The 21,233-nt window shown below is 41.1% G+C and overlaps 2 protein-coding genes across 4 annotated transcripts; one reads left to right on the plus strand and one right to left on the minus strand.

The window, feature by feature from the left end:
• The first annotated feature begins 256 nt into the window (after positions 1–256).
• Positions 257–13,730, plus strand: akt1s1 (AKT1 substrate 1 (proline-rich)). Of its 3 annotated transcripts, XM_061701288.1 has the most exons (6): positions 259–404; positions 6,638–7,277; positions 9,153–9,417; positions 9,986–10,069; positions 10,145–10,323; positions 12,094–13,729. In XM_061701288.1, the coding sequence occupies exons 2-6, from the start codon at positions 6,906–6,908 to the stop codon at positions 12,229–12,231; spliced, it is 1,038 nt and encodes a 345-aa protein (XP_061557272.1). In that variant the 5' UTR covers positions 259–404; positions 6,638–6,905; the 3' UTR covers positions 12,232–13,729. The 3 variants fall into 3 exon arrangements, with proteins under 3 accessions (XP_061557271.1, XP_061557272.1, XP_061557270.1); XM_061701287.1 differs by having other exon boundaries at positions 257–404; positions 6,872–7,277; positions 9,986–10,323; positions 12,094–13,730; XM_061701286.1 differs by having other exon boundaries at positions 9,986–10,323.
• A 65-nt stretch (positions 13,731–13,795) lies between these two features.
• zgc:195001 (uncharacterized protein LOC567531 homolog) lies at positions 13,796–20,371 on the minus strand. Its single transcript, XM_061701289.1, has 4 exons — positions 20,303–20,371; positions 15,913–15,975; positions 14,963–15,102; positions 13,796–14,418 (listed from the first exon to the last, which is right to left on the minus strand). Exons 1-4 carry the CDS (start codon positions 20,322–20,324, stop codon positions 14,020–14,022), a joined length of 624 nt encoding a protein of 207 aa, XP_061557273.1. The 5' UTR covers positions 20,325–20,371; the 3' UTR covers positions 13,796–14,019.
• Positions 20,372–21,233: the final 862 nt, after the last annotated feature.

Raw genomic sequence — 21,233 nt, forward strand, 5'->3', positions numbered from 1 at the left:
ACGCTCCATAGACAAGGCAGTAAACAGGTGACATCACAACCGGAACACTCTTGCTTTCACATTAAAAGCTCAGTATCGCTTGGTTTAGGTTTCTGGAAAAATATCTCAAATTTACATTTTGACGGTTGATTAACATTTGTAATGGATAATTAATAACCGCTATGAGGTGATTCATAGTGAAACCAGCCAATTATCAAACACAGATACGATGTTTTTAATAATGTCCAGTATTTTATTTTGACCATCTAAAGGAGTCTCTAATATTAGTCAACGCTAGCTTCCGGCTGGTGAGGAGCCTGGCTAGGGGAGAGGATTGCGTGAAGAAGGCACGGCGCGTTTGTCCAAGTAAAGTCAAGTTTCAGCTCGACGAGTAAGTGGCAAGTCGGAGGAAAGAGAGCAAACGGGTAGGTGAACATTCGACATGTCTCTGCTCGTTCGTACTACGCGTCTCGCCTCCGCGCAAGAGCCTGAAAAATGGTGGAAAACTCATGAGGAGTCTGCACACAACAACAACAACAACAACAACAACAGTGGCTAATAAATAAGCAACAACAAGGACAGCTGCAGTAGTCTCGCAAGTCAAATTCAAAAGCACTAGAAGGGGACAAACGTGTGTACACAAAGGACGGCGTGGCTTCAAAACGGACTATGGCGTTTTCAAAACTAGCTTAGCTTCTTCAATTAGCTTTGAGTCTGATCAAAATTCTCCCAAAGATGTTTTTTTTCCCCTTCTAAAACAGCTCCCAAGTGTCCCGGTGAAAGGTTCCTGACATTCTTCCTTCGAAATAAATGTAGGATGATGAATGACAGCACACTCAACATCCACTTGTCACACTGGTTGAAATCAATTGGTTTTGCAGGGACTGTTATGTCTCACGCCAATGTTTGTTACCATGATGACTAAGGCCAAACTAGGGTGTTGCGACAAAGTGAGGGCGATTTAATGGCTTTACCGACCGTAAAGAAAGTGAGTGTCCATAAAGATTCAATTGCATTTTCACTGGCGGAGGCAGCACTTCATCACCAAGTCACTAAATTGGACGATGTAGTTAGTACCTGTGGCGTACGCATCCCCAAACACACGTCAACAATATGCAGGTGCTTGGTACATACTGTGCATATACATTATGGACACAAGCTTTGCTTTTTCATCCACAGGCACTTTAGAAATGATAAATAAAGTTAATCAGTGTCGTAAGAAGACAATATTTGTTGTAGAGGCGCAACGATTAACCAATATTGATTTTTGATAATCGGTTAATTGTTTAGAGCCCTTATTTCCCTTAAAATTGTCCAAAGCCTCGGAATTTCAGCCCTTCAACATTAAAATAATAGTTATATTTATTCTCATAATAAAGCAGACTGATTATCTTTGTTTCATAAAAATGAAACATCTTTTAGTTTGGAAAATAATTTCTGACACTGTACGGACTAACGCAGTAACTGCATCGTAATCAATTTATCTTTGTTCATTTTCTGCCCTGTCAATTTAAAATATTGCCCGGTTTTTGAATAGAGAGATGGAAATATATATATATATATATATATATATATATATATATATATATATATTTTTTTATCCGATTCATCGATTAATCCAGAAAATAATCAACAGATGAATCGATGATTAAAATAATCGTTACTTGCAGCCCTAATTGATGCTATATATACTGTATTGATATGGTTTTGGGGCAGCGCGGCTGCCATTCTGTCTTGCTCCCTTAAAAATATATTTTTAGTGTGAGGGGAAGCTTTTGTGCATTGTGATTGACTGTAACCTGCAACGCTGTGATCGCGGCAAGACCAGTGGTCAACTGATTGAAAACAGTTCATGAAAACAGTTGCCAAACCATGCATACTGCAGAACAGTTCAGTTACGTTCAGCCGCTTCGCTGGGTGTGCGTCTGGCTTTAGCTAACACTAATCTGTGCTCATAATGCAGCTCTGCTTAACTTTTGGCTTTGACATTATAAAGGCTTCTGTGTAGTCTCTTGAAAGTGGCCCTGGATTAGGCTTTACGCGGTCAGGATTTTTGGGGCCGATCAGCGAGTTTAAAAAAAAAAAAAAAAAAAAAAAAAAAAAGACGGTAACCGATCACCTATCTGATCACAAGTTGGAGCAATGTGTCCGTTTCAATGACTTGTTCATTTACTGTACATACTTGTGTACTGTATACTGAGTTTCTTAAAAACAATATCTTGGCAGGTCATGTTTTCTAATCAGTCAGGCCAAACAAACATTACAACAGGATAGAAATAATGGGTGCAAACTTACTGGAATTAAATTACTTTGCTGGAATTAAATTACTTCACACACACTGAAACCTTAGAGCGTGATTGGACAGAACGTTAGTACAACCGTTAGTACTAGCACTAGCTCGCTAGGCTACATTAGGTTTTGTTGCCTGCTCGTATTAAAAGTATGTGAACATACCTCAGGCAAGCCTTGAACTAAAGTCCTCTCCCGAGCACCGGTGACCACCAGCACGCGTTTTTCCCCATTTTGTGCTTATGATACACACGACGCGATCGATTGTTGCCGTGGTAATGAGTGGGTCCGGTCGCGTTTGTAGTCTGATGCGGTTACGCGTTGTCTGTCCCACACCGCTGACATGTTTTTTAATTTTTTTAATTTTTAATAACTTTATTGGCTGTCAGATATTATGCTAGGCTAAAAAAATAAACCAGCTTTTGGATTCAAATATACTGTACACGATGGCGACGCGGAGTAAATTTCTTTTGCGGAGCCGATCGGATTGGCGAATTATGACATTAAAGCCGATCAGCAGAAAATGCTAATTATCGGCCAATACCGATCAGGCCGATCAGATCGGTTTAAAGTCTACTCTGTATCGTTGCCAGGCAGTCAAAATACACAAAGCCCTGTGCGCAATAGTCAGATTGCAGGGTCCTGCGAGATGATGAGTGTGCTGTATTGTTATGCAGTAAATCAGCTGTAATATTAACAAATGACCAGATAATGGACCGGGTTGGACCTGCTAGTAAGATTAGCACCGATGTTACAGTAAATTGTAACCCTTCAAACAACACACACAGTGTAGCCCAGAGTGTTATATAGCTTCTTTTACGATAACAATAAAAGAGGACACACGGAAACAGTTACACGCGTGCATTTACTGTATAGCTCTTCAGTACGTGATGAACGAACGTACACACGTGGATGAACTTGTCGGTACCCCTCTGTTAATAAAAGAAAAACCCACAGTGGTCACAGATATAACTTGAATGTGACAAATGTCATAATACATTTTAAAAATAAAAAATAAAATTAACCAATGTAAATCAGACATTGCTTTTGACTGTGGTTCAACAAAATTATTTAAAAAAAAACCCCCAAAAAAAACAAAAAACTCCTCAAACAGGCCTGGACAAAAATTATGGCACCCTTAGAAAAGACTGCAATTAATTTGACCATAGATACATGTTCAAACAAGGTGTGTTCTCTGATTAGCACCACAGGTGTAATCACTGTGTTGTTTGGTAACATGGTGTGTATAACACGAAACATTGACCGGAGGAAGCAAAGGAGAGAGTTGTCTCAGGAGATTAGAAAGAAAATTACAGACAGGCATGCTAAAGGTAAGGGCTATAAGACCATCTCCGAGAAGCTTGATGTTCCTGTGACCACAGTTGCACATATTATTTAGATATTTACGATCCACGGGACTGCCAACCTCCCTGGACATGGCCACAGGAGGAAAAAAATTGATGACAAATTGGAGAGATGGATAATATGAATGGTAACAAGAGCCCAGAACAACCGCCAAAGAAATACATTAGTGTCTGAGTACACCTGTCGTTGTTTGAGCCAAAGTGGACTTCATGGGAAATGACTGAGGAGGACACCACTGTTGAAAATAAATCCTAAAAAAGAGAGACTGGAATTTGCCAAACGCATGTTGACAAGCCACAAAGCTTCTGGGAGAATGTCCTATGGACAAACGAGACAAAACTGATATTGTTTGGCAAGACACATCATCCATTAGGTTCACAGACACAAAAATGCAGCTGTAATACCAAGAAAAGAACACTGTCCCTACAGTGACACATGGAGGAGGCTCTGATATGTTCTGGGGCTGCTTTTCTGCATCTGGCACAGGGTTTCTTGAATCAAGTACAATAACATGTCAAGACTATCAAGGTATTCTAGAGAGAAAATGTGCTGTCCAGTGTCAGAAAGCTTGGTCTCAGTCGCAAGTCTTGTCTTGCAATAGACAATGATTACCCAAAACACACTGCTAAAAGCACCCAAGAAAGGCTAAGAGCAAAACATTGGATTATTCTGAAGTGGCCTTCTATGAGCCCTGATCTAAATCCTTTTGAACATCTGTGGAAGGAGCTGAAACATGCCTTCTGGAGAAAGCATATTTCAAACCTGAGACAACCTGAGCAGTTTGCTCATGAAGACTGGGCCAAAATACCTGCTGAGCGGTGCAAAGTCTCATTGGAAGTTACAAGCATCAGTTGATTGCGTCCCAACTTCATTGGAATTGGGGATGTACTTGGTCAGGTAAAAGTTGTTGACTGTTACCTGCTCGATACTACAGTGGATTTAAATAGAGGTAGACTTCATAGCAATGACTCAGGATACTTTGTGCTCGACCGTGCAGTTTCTTTTCCACTGACGCTATTATACATGGTCCAAACAATACTGAGAGGGGAAAAAAGAATTGTGCTGCTTTTCGCGCTACATATATCTTATTCTGTATTTTTCCATATTGCAATATATATTGTAGGGTTACAAAAATTGCAATATAAGGTTTTACATATGAACAAACAACCATTCGCACTCACATTCACACCTACGGGCAATTTAGAGTCTTCAATCAACCGACCCTGCGTGCGCCTTTTTTTACACAATGCAACACAAAGCTCAGAGTGCCAGCCATTTGATAAAGGCGAGAAACAAGATGTAGAGTTCAAGAAAGAACTAGAAAGAACTCACTTTTTATGCCATCAGGAGTCTTCAATAAAGGTAAAAGTGATGTTATATGTTCATATATATATAATTGTTTTCACTTTGATGGTCATTTACGTTTATTTCATACTGTTTTCTGTATTTAAAACTATGGTTGTTCTAGGGCTGGGAGATTATGGACAAAAAAAAAAATCATGGTTATTTCTATAGCTATTGAAATTCATTATTCATTGAATTTTTGTTAGCCCCTCAATAGGGTTTTTCATTGCATGCCATAAAGCTGGTGATTTGCAGGAACTAAGCTAAAACTATGTATGTGTTGTATTCAAAAATGTGTGTAATGTTTTGTTGTTGTGTCCTTAGTTTGACAGTAAATTCCAACTGTGTTGTCAATAAACGCGCTTATGCAGGGCAAAATAACCAGAGCTGGGTAGAGTAGCCAAATATTGTACTCAAGTAAGAGCGCTGTTACTTTAGAACAATATGACTCAAGTAAAAAGTAGTCCTCCAAATATTTACTTGAGTAAGAAAGTACACAGTGTAAAAACTACTACTTATATTTAATGAGTCCCCCCCCCCCCAATACACACCTGCCACCACTGCAATTTTTAAGTGCCCCAAACAAACATGCTTAGGGCCTTACAGAAACATAAAAATGTTTTCACTTAAATGACCGAATGAAGAAGCTCTTTGCTGACTCGACTTATTGTTTTGTGAGAGAGAACAGCATGGCACGTGTACCCCAAAGACGCATGTTTTACAGTGACTCATGACAATAAAAGGGGGCTAACACAACAGCCAAAACATGGGCAACTTTTTTTTTTTCTCCTCAAGTTAGAAGTGGGCTGAAACTGTCAAGTTTGGGCAGTCACAGTTTAAGATCTCAGTTTAAGACTACGCTGCATGACAAAGCTGTTGTTTTTCAGTCTGTAAAGTAAACACTCGTGCGGCTGCTGTTTGGCTCACGAAGGGTTTGTGTGCAGTCATGTGACTGCCTTGTGCCGTCTGATTGGTGACCTGGAGTCAAATGACACTAATGATCATGTTGGATTGGCGCAAAGGTACGCTAAGCGGAAGTCGAAGATTAAGTCTAAAAATAGATTGCGCACGCAACAATGGATATATAAAAGTAGCGAGTGGCATGTGGATTATGGTAATGGAGGAAAGGTAACAGAATAAATGAAAAATAACATACCGCATATGGTGCACTCAGGGTGCTTTTACGACACATGCACTTGCATACGCACACGATGCTGTTGGGCACGTTAATCATTTTCATTCGACTGTGAAGTTTTTATGATTGTGAGAAGCCAAATTGTAAATCACGATTACATTTTGATCAATTGTCCAGCCCTAGGTTATTTTCTATCAAATGTTTGCAAATATTTTTGGGTCTCTGAAATGGATTACTTTGACTTACCGGTACATTCAAGTAATATTGAAATATTGCTATGTTTTTTTTGGTACAATTCTGTTTTAGTCATACTTTCTGGAGCAAATTCATCATGAGAGCCGAGGTTCCACTGTATTGACTTGGTTGTTAAATGTCTGGCTATATTATGGAATATTGACAAGTTTAAGTCCAGCCATACGCCACAAAAAAAATGCTTTTATTAACTTTGACGAAATAGGAAATATGTTTGTAGCGAGATGCCAGTTAGTTAGCTTACATATATATGTATTTTTATCCCATTTCCAGGTATCACCAGCAACTTGGCACCATCTATTCTCTCCCCTGGCTCCATTTGTGCTAAGAAACCATCCAGTCACAGTGCATCATATCATTAAGTCACCCAGTGCCTCAAACAAAACAAACAAACAAAAACAAAAAAAAACCTTTCCATCTTCACCAGTGCAAAAAAACATACAACCAAAACACACCAGCAAATCAGCAGCATTGCTATTTAAGCTAAATCATTCATTCGACCCGCAGAGAACTCTATACCCACACACTACCTGACACCATCATGGCCTCCATCACCAAGTCGTCTGAGCCGGAGATCGCAGACAACCACAGAGACAGCTGGGTGGCGCTCCTGGCCGCCGCCGACGTGTACTGCCAAAAATCGGGCTGCGAGCTGGCCATCCTCACGGCGTGCAAGAGGTTCCGCTCCTCGGCGCCGGAAATGGACGGCACGAAGAAGAAGTGGGAAAGTGCTGGCGGTTTCCCCAGGGAGTGCGAGTTCTCGTACAGTGTTTGGGGTCAAGGCTTCCTGGCTGAGTCGGCGCGTCGCTACGTGGACGACATCGGCGTGCTGCACTCGACCACTTTGCTGACGGCGCAGAGGCACACGCGTCAGGCCGCTGTGGACCTCACATCAGAGGCTGGGTGCAGGGGGGTGAGTCAGGCACCTAATAACTGGCCGATGAATTGATTGTAACAAAAATATTTGACTTTATTTGTTAGTACATTTGGACTTTTAAAATTGGACGTATCCATTCATAGCAAATGTTATTATTTTCTTGCAAATGTATAATTTCTAATTTGAGTTTATCAGTACATTTTTTTTTTATTTTACCCGTATTTTATTCATCCATCCATCCATCTTTTTTCACCGCTTATCCTCACAAGGGTTGTGGGCTGCTGGAGCCTTATCCCAGGTATCTTCGGGCGGGAGGCGGGGCACACCCTGAACCGGTCGCCGGCCAATCGCAGGGCACATAGAGACAAACGACCATACACAGTCACATTCAAACCTATGGGCAATTTAGAGTCTTCAATCAGCCTACCATGCATGTTTTTGGGATGTGGGAGGAAACCGGAGTGCCCGGAGAAAACCCACGCAGGCACGGGGAGAACATGCAAACTCCACACAGGCGGGGCCGGGATTTGAACCCCGGTCCCCAAAACTGTGAGGCAGATGTGCGAACCAGTCGCCCACCGTGCCGGCCCGTATTTGATTATTTTCATTATTTTGTTTTAAATATAACATTTATTTTTTATTGTTCATTTTAAAAATGTATCGTGTTTTAAATATGCAATACATTTTAAAATGTATGATTGTATTTTATTTTATTTTATTTTCGATTGTTCGGTAGTTCAACGCCTAGCCTATATACTGAATGCCATGCCTCCTCTTGCCAGTTATTCATGGTAACTGGCAGTTTGCACAATAAGAATAAATGGAACAATTCGAAATAATGCACAAAGTACGCAGAGAAATGAGCCCACTGCAAGGGCAAGTCATACAAGTAATGCAGTTGCTCATCTCTGCAGATATCCATGATCACTGACACCTTCCTCAGTAGAAATAAACAAAAGGACCAGAAATAATCCAAAGAGCAAAAAAGTCCTGGAAAATATTCAGAGTATTGTTTCGGAAATGAAATCGGGAAACAATCTTGTCTTTTGCAGTTTTAATAATATCTTTGCAAAGAGAGAGACAGTCAAGAATGGTTACAAGTTGCTTCGCGTGCCTACTTAAACTGAAAAAATGGGAGGGGAATGAGGAAATAAAGGCCTATTAACAAAGTTATCTCATCTTGTCCTTGAGAGAAAAGGCAGGTTGGTACAGCCGCCGAGACAGTATGACGGAAAGGACTAAGATTTAGAAACAATTTAGCTACTAGGGACTATTGAAGTAAGAAAATAATCACATACAAAACTATGGGCTATAATAAATGGGATAATACAATAAAAGAGTCTATAGACTATATTTTGTCATTTTGCCGTAACAGTATAAAGAAAATCCACATGCACCACACTACAGGAATAAACAGAAGAATGATAAATAATCCACAGTGTTAAGAAAGGTCACCAGCACTGGGACAATAAAAATAAACACAAGTCTACCAATAATCCACAGAGTATAAATCAATGACACCTTGCACAATAAAAATGAAGACGACGAGAAACAATTGAGATTATCGAAAAAGTCCATGCAGCACATTACACAATGTACAGTAAGTAAACGTGATGACTAGAAATAATCCAGAGTTGGGGGGGGGGGGGGGGGGGTGGGGGGGGGGAAGGCCCTTGGACTTTGCACAATAAAAATAAGCATGACTAGAAATGAGTCCACAGCACTATGCACAATAGAAATAAACACAAAGACTAGGACTAATCCACAATGTGACTAAAGTCCACAGCACCTTGTGCAACAGAAATAAACACAATGACTAGAACTATAAACTTGTTTTGAATAATAATAATTTTCATGAGATTTTTCTGTATACATACATGAGCCCAGCCTCACCTTTGTTGTCCTTTCCAGAACGTGACAGGTGATGGTGTGCTGGTTGGTGTCAGCCCCGACACCAGACTGTACTCTGAGAACTACCCGTCCATCTACAACTCAGGAGGCACACCCGGCCAGGGCAACAACGGCGAGCGGGACAAGAGCGCCCTGGAGGCCACTCGGCAGGACAGGCAGCGCGCGGGCATCGTGGACCTGGAGGAAGAGTGCGAGGATGACGAGGAGGAGGAGGAGGACGAGGAGGACATGGATGAGAAGAGACCGTTCGGAAATGAGAGCGCAGGTGAGGACTGACATTTGCGTTGCTCATACAGGGGAGACTTTGGAAATGTCATTGGAGTGCACTACGTGCACAGTGGGGCAAACAAGTATTTAGTCAGCCACTAACTGTGCAAGTTCTCCCACTTAAAAAGATGAGAGAGGCCTGTCATTTTCATCATAGGGTATACCTCGCCTGTGAGAGCCAAAATGAGGGGGTTATGAATGATTCCAGATTTAGAGTTCACAGAAACACTCCCAGAGGACCTTGCACAATAGAAATAAACCGCAACAGAAAAGCAGCTGAGTATAAAAAGTCCATGGAATTCTGCGCAGTAAAAATAATCCAGAATATTAGAAAAAATTCACAGCCCTGTGCACAATCAATATAAAAGCAACAAGTCGAAATAATCCAGAGCATAAAAAAAACATTCCTTCGCACTTTTAAAAATCATAATAGACACGACGACTAGAAATAACCCACAGATAAAATAAAACGTTTTTTTTTTTAAAAACGTCCAGAGTACCTTGCACAATAGAAATAAACACGGCGACCAGAAATAACCCAGAGTATTATGATTATTGTGTGTCAGGTGTGTTCTCCATGGATGAGGACTCACTGTCTCGTGACTGTGAGCCCTTCTTTGAGTCTGACGGCGAGGAGGAGAGCACCGACGGTGAGTCGGCCCACGCCCACTCTGCTCATGAACGAATACGAGCGGTCCGTTCACGCATTTGTAGTTCTTCCTCAGGCTCTTTGAGCGAGGAAGCGCCGCCGCCCTCACGTGGTATGGCTGTGGGCCACCACGGCACGTACGCGTCCAGGCACACCCACCCCATGGCGCTGGCCCGCTCGCTGCCCGTCTCGGTGCCCGTGTGGGGGTGTAAGGGGGGCCGGGCTGCGCCGGGAGAAGGCAACAGTGGAGAACGGGTAAAAACAACACACATTTGCACACTTTTACTAACAATACACAGATACAGTCAATAAATGGGACGCTGTATGGAATGCTGTGATTTTGGCTTGTCCTTGATGGCAACACCTGACTTCATGAGATAGATGCATGGAGGGACAGATGGACAGACAGACAAAACATTTAAGGACATTTGGAACAATGTTTGAGGAACAGTGTGATTTCAGATTGTCCCTGAAGGCATTGCCCGACAAGAGGGATGGACGGTTGGATGGATGGATGGATAGGTGATTTATGGGATGTTGGGAAGAAGGTGAGGGACACTTATAGGGTGCATCCCAAGTCCCTTCAATGCAACATTCCGAGCCAACATTCCTTTTTTTTGCCTTTGGGCTTTCACCTGTGAAAACTGCATTTGCTGTTAAGAAAACATGAAGACCAGAGAGCTGTCTATGGGAGAAAAGCAAACCATGTTGAAGCTGAGAGAAGAGGGAAAATCGATCAGAGCTATTGCACAAACACTGGGCGTAGCCAATACAACAATTTGGAATGTCCTGAAAAAGAAACGACTGGTGTGCTGACCAACAGACGTCCAACAGGTCGGCCAATGGTATCAACGGCAGTTGATGACAGAAACATTGTGAGTGCTGTGAAGAAACACCCAAAGACAACAATCAGTGACATCACTGCCAACCTCCACAGGGCAGGGGTGAAGATATCACAATCTACTTTTCGAAGAAGACTTTGAGAGAAGAAATATACAGGCCATAACACAAGATGCAAACCACTCATCAGCAAAAACAAGGCCAGATTGGATTTTGCAAAGAAATACAGAGATAAGCCACAAAGGTTTTCACGGGTCTTTATTGATGATCTAACTCATGATGGAAGCAGCAGAATGAATTCTGAAGTCTACAAAACCATTTTGTCTGGCAATGTACAGAGAACAATGCTTCCACACTAATCGGGAGAAGGTTCGTCATGCGATAAGACAATGACCCAAAACACACTGCCAACACAACAAAGGGCTTCATCAGGGGGCAAAAGTGGAAGGTCTTTTCCATTTTGTGGCCACCCAATCAGTCCACACTAGTAACCAGCTGCAGCTTTCACCAAACATGAGGAAAACCTGTTGCTTGCATGGTCTTTTTTTATGAGGGATTAAAACAAAAACAGGGCACATAAACACAATCTAAACTAGGAACCAGGTTGAGGTAGAAAATTAGATGACACTCCAGTTGTGTCCCTCTAACTGCCTAACACCACAGTATCAAGCCCTCACCCCGGCGAAATCCAAAGGGAAAACACTCTTGTGCCTACCAGGTTGAGCAAATATTACCTTACAATTTGTCGTGAACCATTACAGATTTCCCAACTGAAGTAACCGTCACAACATTTTTTTCCCCCCACCTCCGCATGCTTCACATTTCGGTGACTCATGTGGCCTTGTGACTATTAGTAGGTGGGTTTGCCAAATAAAGCATTTATCCCCGACGTATGAAGAATCGTTTACAGTGTGTTTTCTCCTGGAAGTCGCTAAGGAAACCTGACACTCTTAATGAACCAAAATCAACCATTGTTCAAAAACCGTTCACAGACGCCAGAATGAACGCATTTACAGTAACGTTCATCAGGAAGAAATACACTACATTCAGTTCACGTTCGCCCAAAATACGAACAAGTTCATGAACTTTCTTACATTGAACTTGTTCGGGTACAACACTGGAAATGGGCCCATAAAATGGCCCCTCTGAAGCAACATCTTCCTCACTCCCTGTGTGTCCCCTCAGGTGGGCTGCACCGACCTGGAGCACATCGCTGCCAGCATGAAGGCCCTCCTGGCGCCTGGGGCCACCGACGGGACGGAAATGTTCGGGGCCCTGCCACGGCCCCGGGTCAACACGGGCGACTTCTCGCTCAAGCACTGAGTGCGAGCGCGGGGGCCGAGAGTCATATGCAATGTGAAAACTGCGTGAAATTAAAAACTTGCACCTCCATTCATCGCTCGCTAATTCAAGGAGGTATCGCAACTAAAAAATGTCTGACGACGCACCTGGAGAGTATGCAAATGCTACAGCTACACTAATGTACTATAGCTACACTAAAGAGGCGCAACAATTTGTTTGGGCTTTGTATCCCCCATTTGCTCCATGCTAATGTTTTTTATAGTGCACATGGGGGGGAGTGGAATGTTCAAATTTACTGGATTAGCATTGATGTCGATAACGTTCCAAAATACATATAGTCTGTTGTCGACACAAAAATCTGATAATAAAAGTCAAACGTGTTTTTTTTTTCTTCTTTTTTTTTGTGGCTGGTTATGCTAGCACACAGGAAACTCAGTAACTAAACTGGCTAGTTGTACCTAGCTCGCCATCCTGCAATGGCATCCCGCAATGGCTAAAAAAAAAATTACTGCACAAATTTATATATATATATATATATATATATATAATGTTTTACTTTTCACAAGCTTACATATACAGACACAAAAATTGGTCATACCAGCTAGGCAACTGCTAGGCAACTTTCAGCCTCGCTTAAGTTAGTTTAGCATCGAGAGAGAAAGCAGGAAGTTAGCTAACATTTCAAAATACACGTCAGAATCTGCTTTTCACACAAAAAAATCAAAAGTCAAAAATGTTTTGGTGTTTGTCTAGTAATGTTGGGAAAATTGCTAGCCAATCAAGCCAGTTGATAGCTACAAAATATTACTGACACTATAAAATGGTTGTTTCTGTTAAGCTGTGATTTGTGTCTTATCTCAAAATATCGTCATCGCTAAGCTAACTCCCCAATGGCACGAACGATTCCAAACGTAACACCGTTTACATCGCTTGTCAGAACTGTTCATCTTCTGTAACTCTTTTGAGTATTTCTGTCACTGTTGTCACGGTTTAGTATGTGCGAGCATGTCAGCGTGGAGCACACCGATGTTAACAACAATAATAGCTCCTGGTGCGTCGTCAGGCCCTCATTCAAAAACATTTGTTCTCCTTGAAGGTTAAAATGTGAAAAGCTCGTGTTGAAAATGTTGGCACACCAGCAGTACCTGTCATAATTTGTCATTCATAAATCCTAACATACTTCTTTGCCCTTTGTACTTTGACTTGTTACCAACCAATGACTGACTCATCCAATGATTGTACTTCATGTTTTTTTTTTTTTTTTTTCCTTCTTGAAGTGAACGAATGACTGAGACTGACAGAAGTGAGACAGAAAACATTGGGACTGAAAGTAAAAGATGTCAAAGTGACATTTCGGTAGATGCTCTCTTAAGTTTTTCTTTTGTGGTTCAAATAAAGGAGCAACACCCAAGTGAGAAGATGTGGGCTCGTCTGAATATTATGACCTATTTTCCTGAAAAATTATTTTGTCTAAAGAATGTGACATCCTCAGAAAAACTTGTCCTTTTTGTCTCCCCAAAATCCTGACTTTTCTTGGGGGGGGCTGCTTTTTTTCCTCAAGAGTGAGCAAGTTTTTGTTTTTTTCTTGTACACAGATGTTGACTTTATTTGGCACACAGAAAGATGCAAAACAAGCTCTTGAGTATATATGCAAATATCACAAGTCACCTTGCCTATTTCTAAAAAAGAAAACAAAAATACACAACAGTATAATAAAACAATTGCGCATCAACATCGTCACACTACTGCAGCCCTCAACTCCTCTAGTGCTTGTTGGACCTTAAATGTCCACTTGTTCCTTCGGCCGAGTCACTGATCTTTTTTCCGAATGAGGCAGAAGGAGTTTGTGCCCACCCACATGGCGGGCAGGAGCTTCTCCTGCACGCTGATCTTGAATTTGTGCACCAGCCGCACTTCCTTGTCGCCCTCGCCCTCCACTAGCAGGAACTTCACGATGCCAGCCGGCTGGTCCGCGTACACACCAAGGGTGTGGGACAGCGGCAGGCTGATGTCCACGTTCTCACCGTTGTGCCACACCTGGTAGCAGGAGCCTGACCAGCCCACGCCCCAGGAGCTGGCGTTCTCGCCCAGGCCACAGGGGCCATCCTTGCGGGGGGCGCTGTCCGCCACCGTGCCGATCACCACCCAGCCGTCGTAGTCCACCTCCCAGTAGCCGCGGGAGCCCAGGAGACCCTCTTTGCACAGCACCTGAACGGGAAAGTGTCGGATCAGGCGAGGTCAGACGTGTATCCTTTCTGAAACGGTGCTGAGTATTTAAAACATATAACCTTTGCAGAGAAGAATGTCAATGTATTTTCTGTGATTTTTTAAAAAAAAATAAACAAATAAATAAATACTGTAGTTTTTATAATGGGGAAAAATATGATTTTATTAAAATAAGACGTTTGGTGGAATTGATTTTTTTGGGTTATCGAGATAATAGTATTAATAGTTCAAAAAAAAGAAAACTTCTCCCTTGAAAAAATGTGAAGGAAATGACCCTAAAATGGCTGCTTCAATGCAAAATGGATGAATATGTTTTTGGTTTTTTTTTAGGCACTGCTTCTTAAGACTTTTGTTGTGGTTCTACTCACGATAGACTTCTCAACCAAGTTTCATTTCGCTACGTGAAACTGGTTTGAGGGGTCGAATTAAGAAAAGAATCGGAGAATATCTGCGGGAGTAGGTTGAAGGACCAGTTGAAAGGGCCCCTAAAATGTCCGCCTGAAAACAAAATGTCCGACTTCCTCACCTGTGGCGAGTGCTCGTATCTCTCCGGTCTGTTGGGGTACGGACAGACGGCATCGGACGTGCGCGCCACTTTAGCCCCGTTCTCCGAGATCCACAGCAGCTTCTGCGCCGTTTTGTCGTCCAGAGACAGCGGCATCCAGTCTGAACAGGGAGTTAAGAAAACTGTTAGCTGGGCAAAAACAAGTCGAGTGCAGATTAACTGAAGGGGAAGTCAATCAACTTTTTTTTTTTTTTTTTTTTTTTTTTTTTTTTTGCATGTGCACGTTGTGTGGGCCACCACTAATCAAAACAATGTATGCTTGTTAATCTAGTGTTCGTGGAATAAGAATTCAACAATAATTCATCAATTCAATCTACAACCCCAATTCCAATGAAGTTGGGACGTTATGTTAAAGGGTATTCAATGGAATATAGCTTGAATATGATTTGCAAATCATTATATTCTGTTTTTATTTGTATTATTGGAATTGGGGTTGTATTACGTATGGCGCTAGCATAGCATAGATCCAATGAGTTGGCGAGTTGGCAGTGATTGCATTGACGTAGCCCTAGTTAGCAAAGAATCGCTATGTTGGACAGCGGTGTTCAGCACAGAACTTGTGCTCATAGAGCTAATTCGTGTAGTGTTTTGTGTAGGCCAAAATAAAAAAAAGAATTTGATTTTTGGAAGTGAATGGGATTTCTACCAATCAATGTTAATGCGTGTGCGCCAGAATTACGTCACAATGACTTTTCGTGAATGCTCCCACAGTCCAGCGCTAGTTAGCGGATGACATGTTGCGCTAGTTAGCAGTTAGCCAAAATGGCAGTGTTTTTTTTAATTTTTTATTTTTTTATTTATTTTTTTTTTAAATCAAAGCCCATTAGTTTGTGTACACAATGAAATGATCATTAACTGGATGTGTCGTTATAATTTTTTAAAAATAAATTAGAATTTTTTTTGGGGCTGACATTTGAGAAACTCAGCCCTGGTGGTTGGTTCAGGGATGTTGGGCTCGTACGGCGGCAGCTTCTCTGAGGAGACAAAAACATAAAAAGTGTCAAAATGTATAAATTACGATGAAGTAACATGTCACAATTGTTGTTTTTTTTTTGTTTTTTTTTATAAATTGGTAACCTCCTGGTGCCCCGTTTTTTTCTTCCTGTAAAAGGAGAACACAGTTAGCCAAATCTCCAAATACCCACTGTGTGAGCTGTCATGCAAATGACTAAATTATTATTATTAAATTATGCAAAATTACCCTCTTGAAATTTCGTGGTTTATTTTTTTCATCTAAAAATACTTTTTAAGTCAGAATGCTAATTACTGTGTATAAAAACAAAACAAAACTTTGTCATTGTTGCTAAAAACTAGATTGTCGTTTTAAAAAAAAAAAAAAAAACACTGGAGAGTTTCCAGAAAGTATTTACAGCGTGTAAATTAGTCATCTTAAGTGTTTAAAGAACCTTTTAGGGTAAACTTAGATATATGCTCCTCTTGAAAGTCTATGAAATAACGTGGTGTCGCCCAGCGATCAGTTTTAGGCTGTGAAACATCTGACGCGCTTTCATTCGACATCAAAAATATACCAAACATACTTGTTAATTGCATGAAAAGCTCTTTATAAATAAAGTTTGATTGATGAACTGACAACGTTTGCCGCAATCCTAGCTGGTCAGCTGCACTGCATGAGCTTGGCAACTGACCCCAAAAGCGACCTTAACCTGCCAAAGTTAACGTGCAATCATTAGCTGCGGTGGAGGCGGGGTGATCGACGGGGGGGGGGGGGGGGGGGGGATCTCGTGGGGGTTTGGGGGGCATCGTCGGGGGGGTCCTCTCTTTCCTCGAAATGGCGTGAGAGCGTTTAACGAGCGGCCTTTGATTCCAGGAGACTCTGGCATGATCCTGGCATTCCCGCTGAGGAGCCGAGATCCCCGGGATAATCCCGTCATTTATCAGAGCAATTAAATATCTAAAGCGGAACGCCTCACTCGCACTACAGAAATCAAAGTTGTTATCGCAGCGCTACCTTGACTTATGAGTGCTCCAACGTTCGGAGTTTCTTTTGCCAGTTGGTCAATTTTCTGTGTTGCCAGCCAAAAGAGCAAATGAGAGAACACCAGCAAGGAGCTGCTGTAGGTCACAACTCACGCCCAGACGCTCACATGCGCACTGAACAACTCCTGGTGCTGAACTCACTCACTAGGCCATGCCTCTTAAAGGCACACATAACACACACGCACGAATACTACAGTGTATACATAATCACACTTTATAAAACTGTATTCTAATTGTTTTTTATTTGTTGTTCCAAAAATACTACTAAGACTCCGACTTTATCGTAGTATTAAATTGGTAGCATTAAATAAGAAAACTAATTTTTAAAAAACTACATTGTTTCCTCGAACTTTATTCTTGCATCGTTTTTGCATGACTGAAATAAAAGAAGTCTGCCTCTTTTCAAAAAGAAGAAAAACTGATGGCGTGGCCCCCGCTCCCTCACCTGACTTGAACCCAACGGAGAACTTGTGGGCGGTTCTTAAAACGGGAGCGATACAGTGAAGGCAAAACAATACGCCCCTTGGAGCAATGTCTGGGAGGCTGCGGTTTCTTCTGCGCAAAAAAACTGGATCGACCACAAATCAATAAACTGACGACATCCATGGATGGAAGGCTTATCACCGTGATTGAAAAGAATAGCGGCTATAATGGTCACTTGCATATAATTCTGCACACGGTTTATGCCTTTTTTCCTGTCGAAACAATATGAATTGTGTCGAAATCTAAGTCGGTATTATTGACAACGCAGGGCCGCCCCAGTGAGACTTGAGCTCCTCCGTCCTTCTCCTCACAAGATGAAAGAAGAGACTTGACAGAATAACTCACACCTCGAGCTCTGAAATACGAGGGATCAGCGAGGCCGCCAAAAAAACACTAATCACCAGCGAGCCTCGAGTGAGCGACCTTGGATATCGGATTTTTTCTTTTTTCTTTTTTTTTTTTTTGCGCCATTACAACATGAAATATTAGTCTTGTTATAAAAATCTTGACGTTCTTTCCCGACGATTGATTGTTACTACTTTTTTGTCCCCCAAACATACATTTACGATGGCTAGCATAGAACGGTCAAGGTTAGCGCACTTTCACAGCTAGTTGGCGTAGGTTTAGCAAAGTTTTAGTTAGCGCTGAGCGTAGTATTTTTTTCTATTAGGTTAGTATAGTAGTAGTATCCTTTCAGCTCGACCTAACAGCCAAACAGGGCAAAAAAAAAAAGAAGTAATAAATTAGGCCATACAATATTCATTTCTTTCTTCAGACAATAAAAACGTTTGGAGAAAAAAAAAAAGACTTTATCCTGGCAAAATTGTGATTGATTTTGATTTTTTTTTTTTCCAGAGAAAACATAACCTCTTCATTGATGATTTCTTTTTTGAAAAAATAAATTTGGGGTGTCAACAAAAAAAAACCCAAAAACAAATCCAACTTTCTTGTGATCGGTGCAATGCTGTGATGGTCATCACCGAGTGTGCATAGAAAATGTTTTTGTCATATTTAAAAAAAAAAAAAAAAAAGCTTTGCAAGAGTGCAAATTCAATTCAATGATTGAACCCGTTCAACTCCCACCATTGAAAGTGCCTCTGATCAATCCAGAATCAAGTTCAGCTGCTCCAGTAGGCTTTTCCTGACATTTTGTATCCAGCACAAGCCATGAAACAAGAACCGGGCATTTGAAAAGTGCTATTTATTTCTACTGAGCCGGTGGGATATCTGAGTGACCGGATTGATGGCAGGCGGATGATGACGACGGGCGAGGGCTCCCAAAATATGTTGACCGGGATAACGCTGCTCATTAATCAAGCGGCATTAAAAAAAATCAGCTTCCAACGGATCCTCGCGACGGGACGCCGCAAAACCTCGCCACGGCGACATTCCAGCGCTTGAGCTTTCTCAATGTCGTCACGGACGATTTTCAAGGTCGTTCGACGACCGAAAGATCCTCCCTTTCCTCACGGGACGACGCTGAGACGAGGTCAGGGTTCAGATGGTTGCCTAACGGCGAGGAAACAGGCCTTGCTGCGTGGAACGCTCAAAAGACGACTAAAGTGACACTCGTTGGCGCAAACTGTTTGGTACAAATAGCTTACTCGTGGACGTGCCCAACATTAATATGATGTTTCCATATCTCCTCATATTTAGTGGCCTACTTTGCCGTTTTAAGGGATTAGGACGCACGAAAACGAAGGCAATTATTGCGAAGAAAATGAAGGAGTTCCAAATAACACCAATGGGAAGTTCTCCCCAAAAATCACTTTTTATTTTGGGAAGACAAAAAAAAATACAAACAAAAATAAGGTAAATTGTTTGTATTAAATTAGGATTTTTGTTTAAATACAACTATAACTTTCTCCCTCAAAAATGATTTGTATATAAAATTAACACGACTTCATTCTTGACCAAATGCAACTGTCTTTAATAGTATGCTCACATTAAATTAGCAACAAAAATGAAAAAACAAAAGTTTCAAGGAAAATATTGACAGTATGATTTTATTATTTTTTATCTTAATAAGATGATTAAAAAAATGTTTTTATGAACGGAACATGCTTCTTAATGTATTATTTTGTTAGTATTTTTTTAAAATATGAATTTATTATTGAAAGAAATGTGTAGTTTTCTCTTAATATTTTAGCTTTAAATGATTCGTAGTTAACTTTTTTCACAAGATTAACATTTTCTTTTCTCTCAAAAACACTCATTGTGGAAAAAAAAAATATATATATCTCCAACGTTAGTTGTGTTAGTAATAGATTAATCATTTCGGTCGATACTTGTCATAAAACTGCAAACAATATTTGTGTCAAGATAATACAAATACATCTTTTTTTTGTATTAACAAGGTAAACTATTGACTTCTTAATTGTTGGAGCAAGTTTTTTTTTTGTTTTAAATTGGGTGGTTTTTTTCTTTTCTTTTTTTTTTTATCACAAGATTCAATACATTATTTTATTATTATTATTTTTTGCTCTCCAAAATGTGATTTTTTTTTTTTTTTTTGGGGGGGAAAAAAAGTACTTCATTCTCGAAACATATATTGTTTTTCTCGCAAGGTCACAGTTGGATTCACGTCTAATTTTAGTATGACGTCATTGGGATTCAAATCGGGATTCAAATCGGGATTCACCTTTTGGGACCCAAAGATTCTCAAGGTTACAAGGTTACATTTAGCAGTAAGAGTTCGACTTCAACACTGTTCTTAAAAAAAAACCACAAAAAAAAAAACCAATACAAGAAAAGAAATGACAAGATTCCCGTAAAAAGTGACTTTTGTTTGTTGTTGTTGTTGTTGACTTGAGGTCCTACCTGCTTTATTGGGTGTAGGCATGTTGTCCCCTTTTGTTTTGTCGTGCGTTGTCCGAGGAGGAGGCGCCGGCGTAGTGAGGCTCTCCTTTTTCTTGGGGAGCCCTCTTATTAGCTCCCAGACCGCCGTCACGCAGGACCGGGCCCGGCGAGGTGTCGGATGATGCCGTGCCGCTGCTCATTTGCATGGCCGCGGTCTGGCATGCGCTGGGAAACGCACGCGAGCGGTTACGAGCTATAAATAGAACAGGATGGACATACTACATAGGCAAAGGGCTATAAATAGAACACGACGCAAGGAGCGAGACGTCACCCTACCTTCAAAACCTAACCATTGCTGAAAACCTTACCCCGTGTCCGAAAACCTGATGTGAAACCCCAGCCGTGATTTTCGAACCCGAATTTGAAACCGAAATCCAGACTTGAAACCCTGCTTTGATGCCTTACCCCATGCTTTAAACCATACTTTGAAACCCTATGCTCAGTTTGAAACCCTGGTTTAAGACCCTCATACTTGTTTGCAACCCAAACACTGGCTTGAAACCCTAACGCAGACTTAAACCCCTCATTTGAAACCCTAACTCTACACAAAATCCTACTTTGAAACCCTATTTAAACCCTAACCCCGATATGAACCCCTTGTCCAAAACCCAAAACTTAATTTGACACCCCAACACAGACTTAAAAACTGTCATTTGTAAACCTTATCCCTGCCTCAAAACCCTACTTTGAAACTCTTAACACCAGTTTAAAACCCAAATTTGAAACCCTATCCCTGCTTGAAACTATAACAGCAATTTAAACATCTATTCTATAAACCTAATCCTTCTTTGAAATTGTAACTCTGGCTTGAAACCCTAATTTGAAACCTTAACATAAACTCAAAACCCTACTTTGAAACCCAAATCCTGGTTTGAAACCTTTTTCTGAAATC

This window comes from Phycodurus eques, chromosome 16 (assembly GCF_024500275.1).
Source record: "Phycodurus eques isolate BA_2022a chromosome 16, UOR_Pequ_1.1, whole genome shotgun sequence".
NCBI lineage: Eukaryota > Metazoa > Chordata > Actinopteri > Syngnathiformes > Syngnathidae > Phycodurus > Phycodurus eques.

Bases quoted from the DNA above. Each gene is read 5' to 3' on its own strand.
- akt1s1 (XM_061701287.1), top strand. From the start codon at position 6,906: ATGGCCTCCATCACCAAGTCGTCTGAGCCGGAGATCGCAGACAACCAC. The intron at 7,278-9,152 runs GTGAGTCAGGCA...TGTCCTTTCCAG, and splicing joins CAGAGGCTGGGTGCAGGGGG to AACGTGACAGGTGATGGTGT. The intron at 10,324-12,093 runs GTAAAAACAACA...GTGTCCCCTCAG, and splicing joins AAGGCAACAGTGGAGAACGG to GTGGGCTGCACCGACCTGGA.
- zgc:195001 (XM_061701289.1), bottom strand. From the start codon at position 20,324: ATGCCTACACCCAATAAAGCAG. The intron at 15,976-20,302 runs GTAGGACCTCAA...TTGTCTCCTCAG, and splicing joins GCCTACACCCAATAAAGCAG to AGAAGCTGCCGCCGTACGAG. The intron at 15,103-15,912 runs GTCAGCCCCAAA...CTCCCTGTTCAG, and splicing joins CAGGGCTGAGTTTCTCAAAT to ACTGGATGCCGCTGTCTCTG.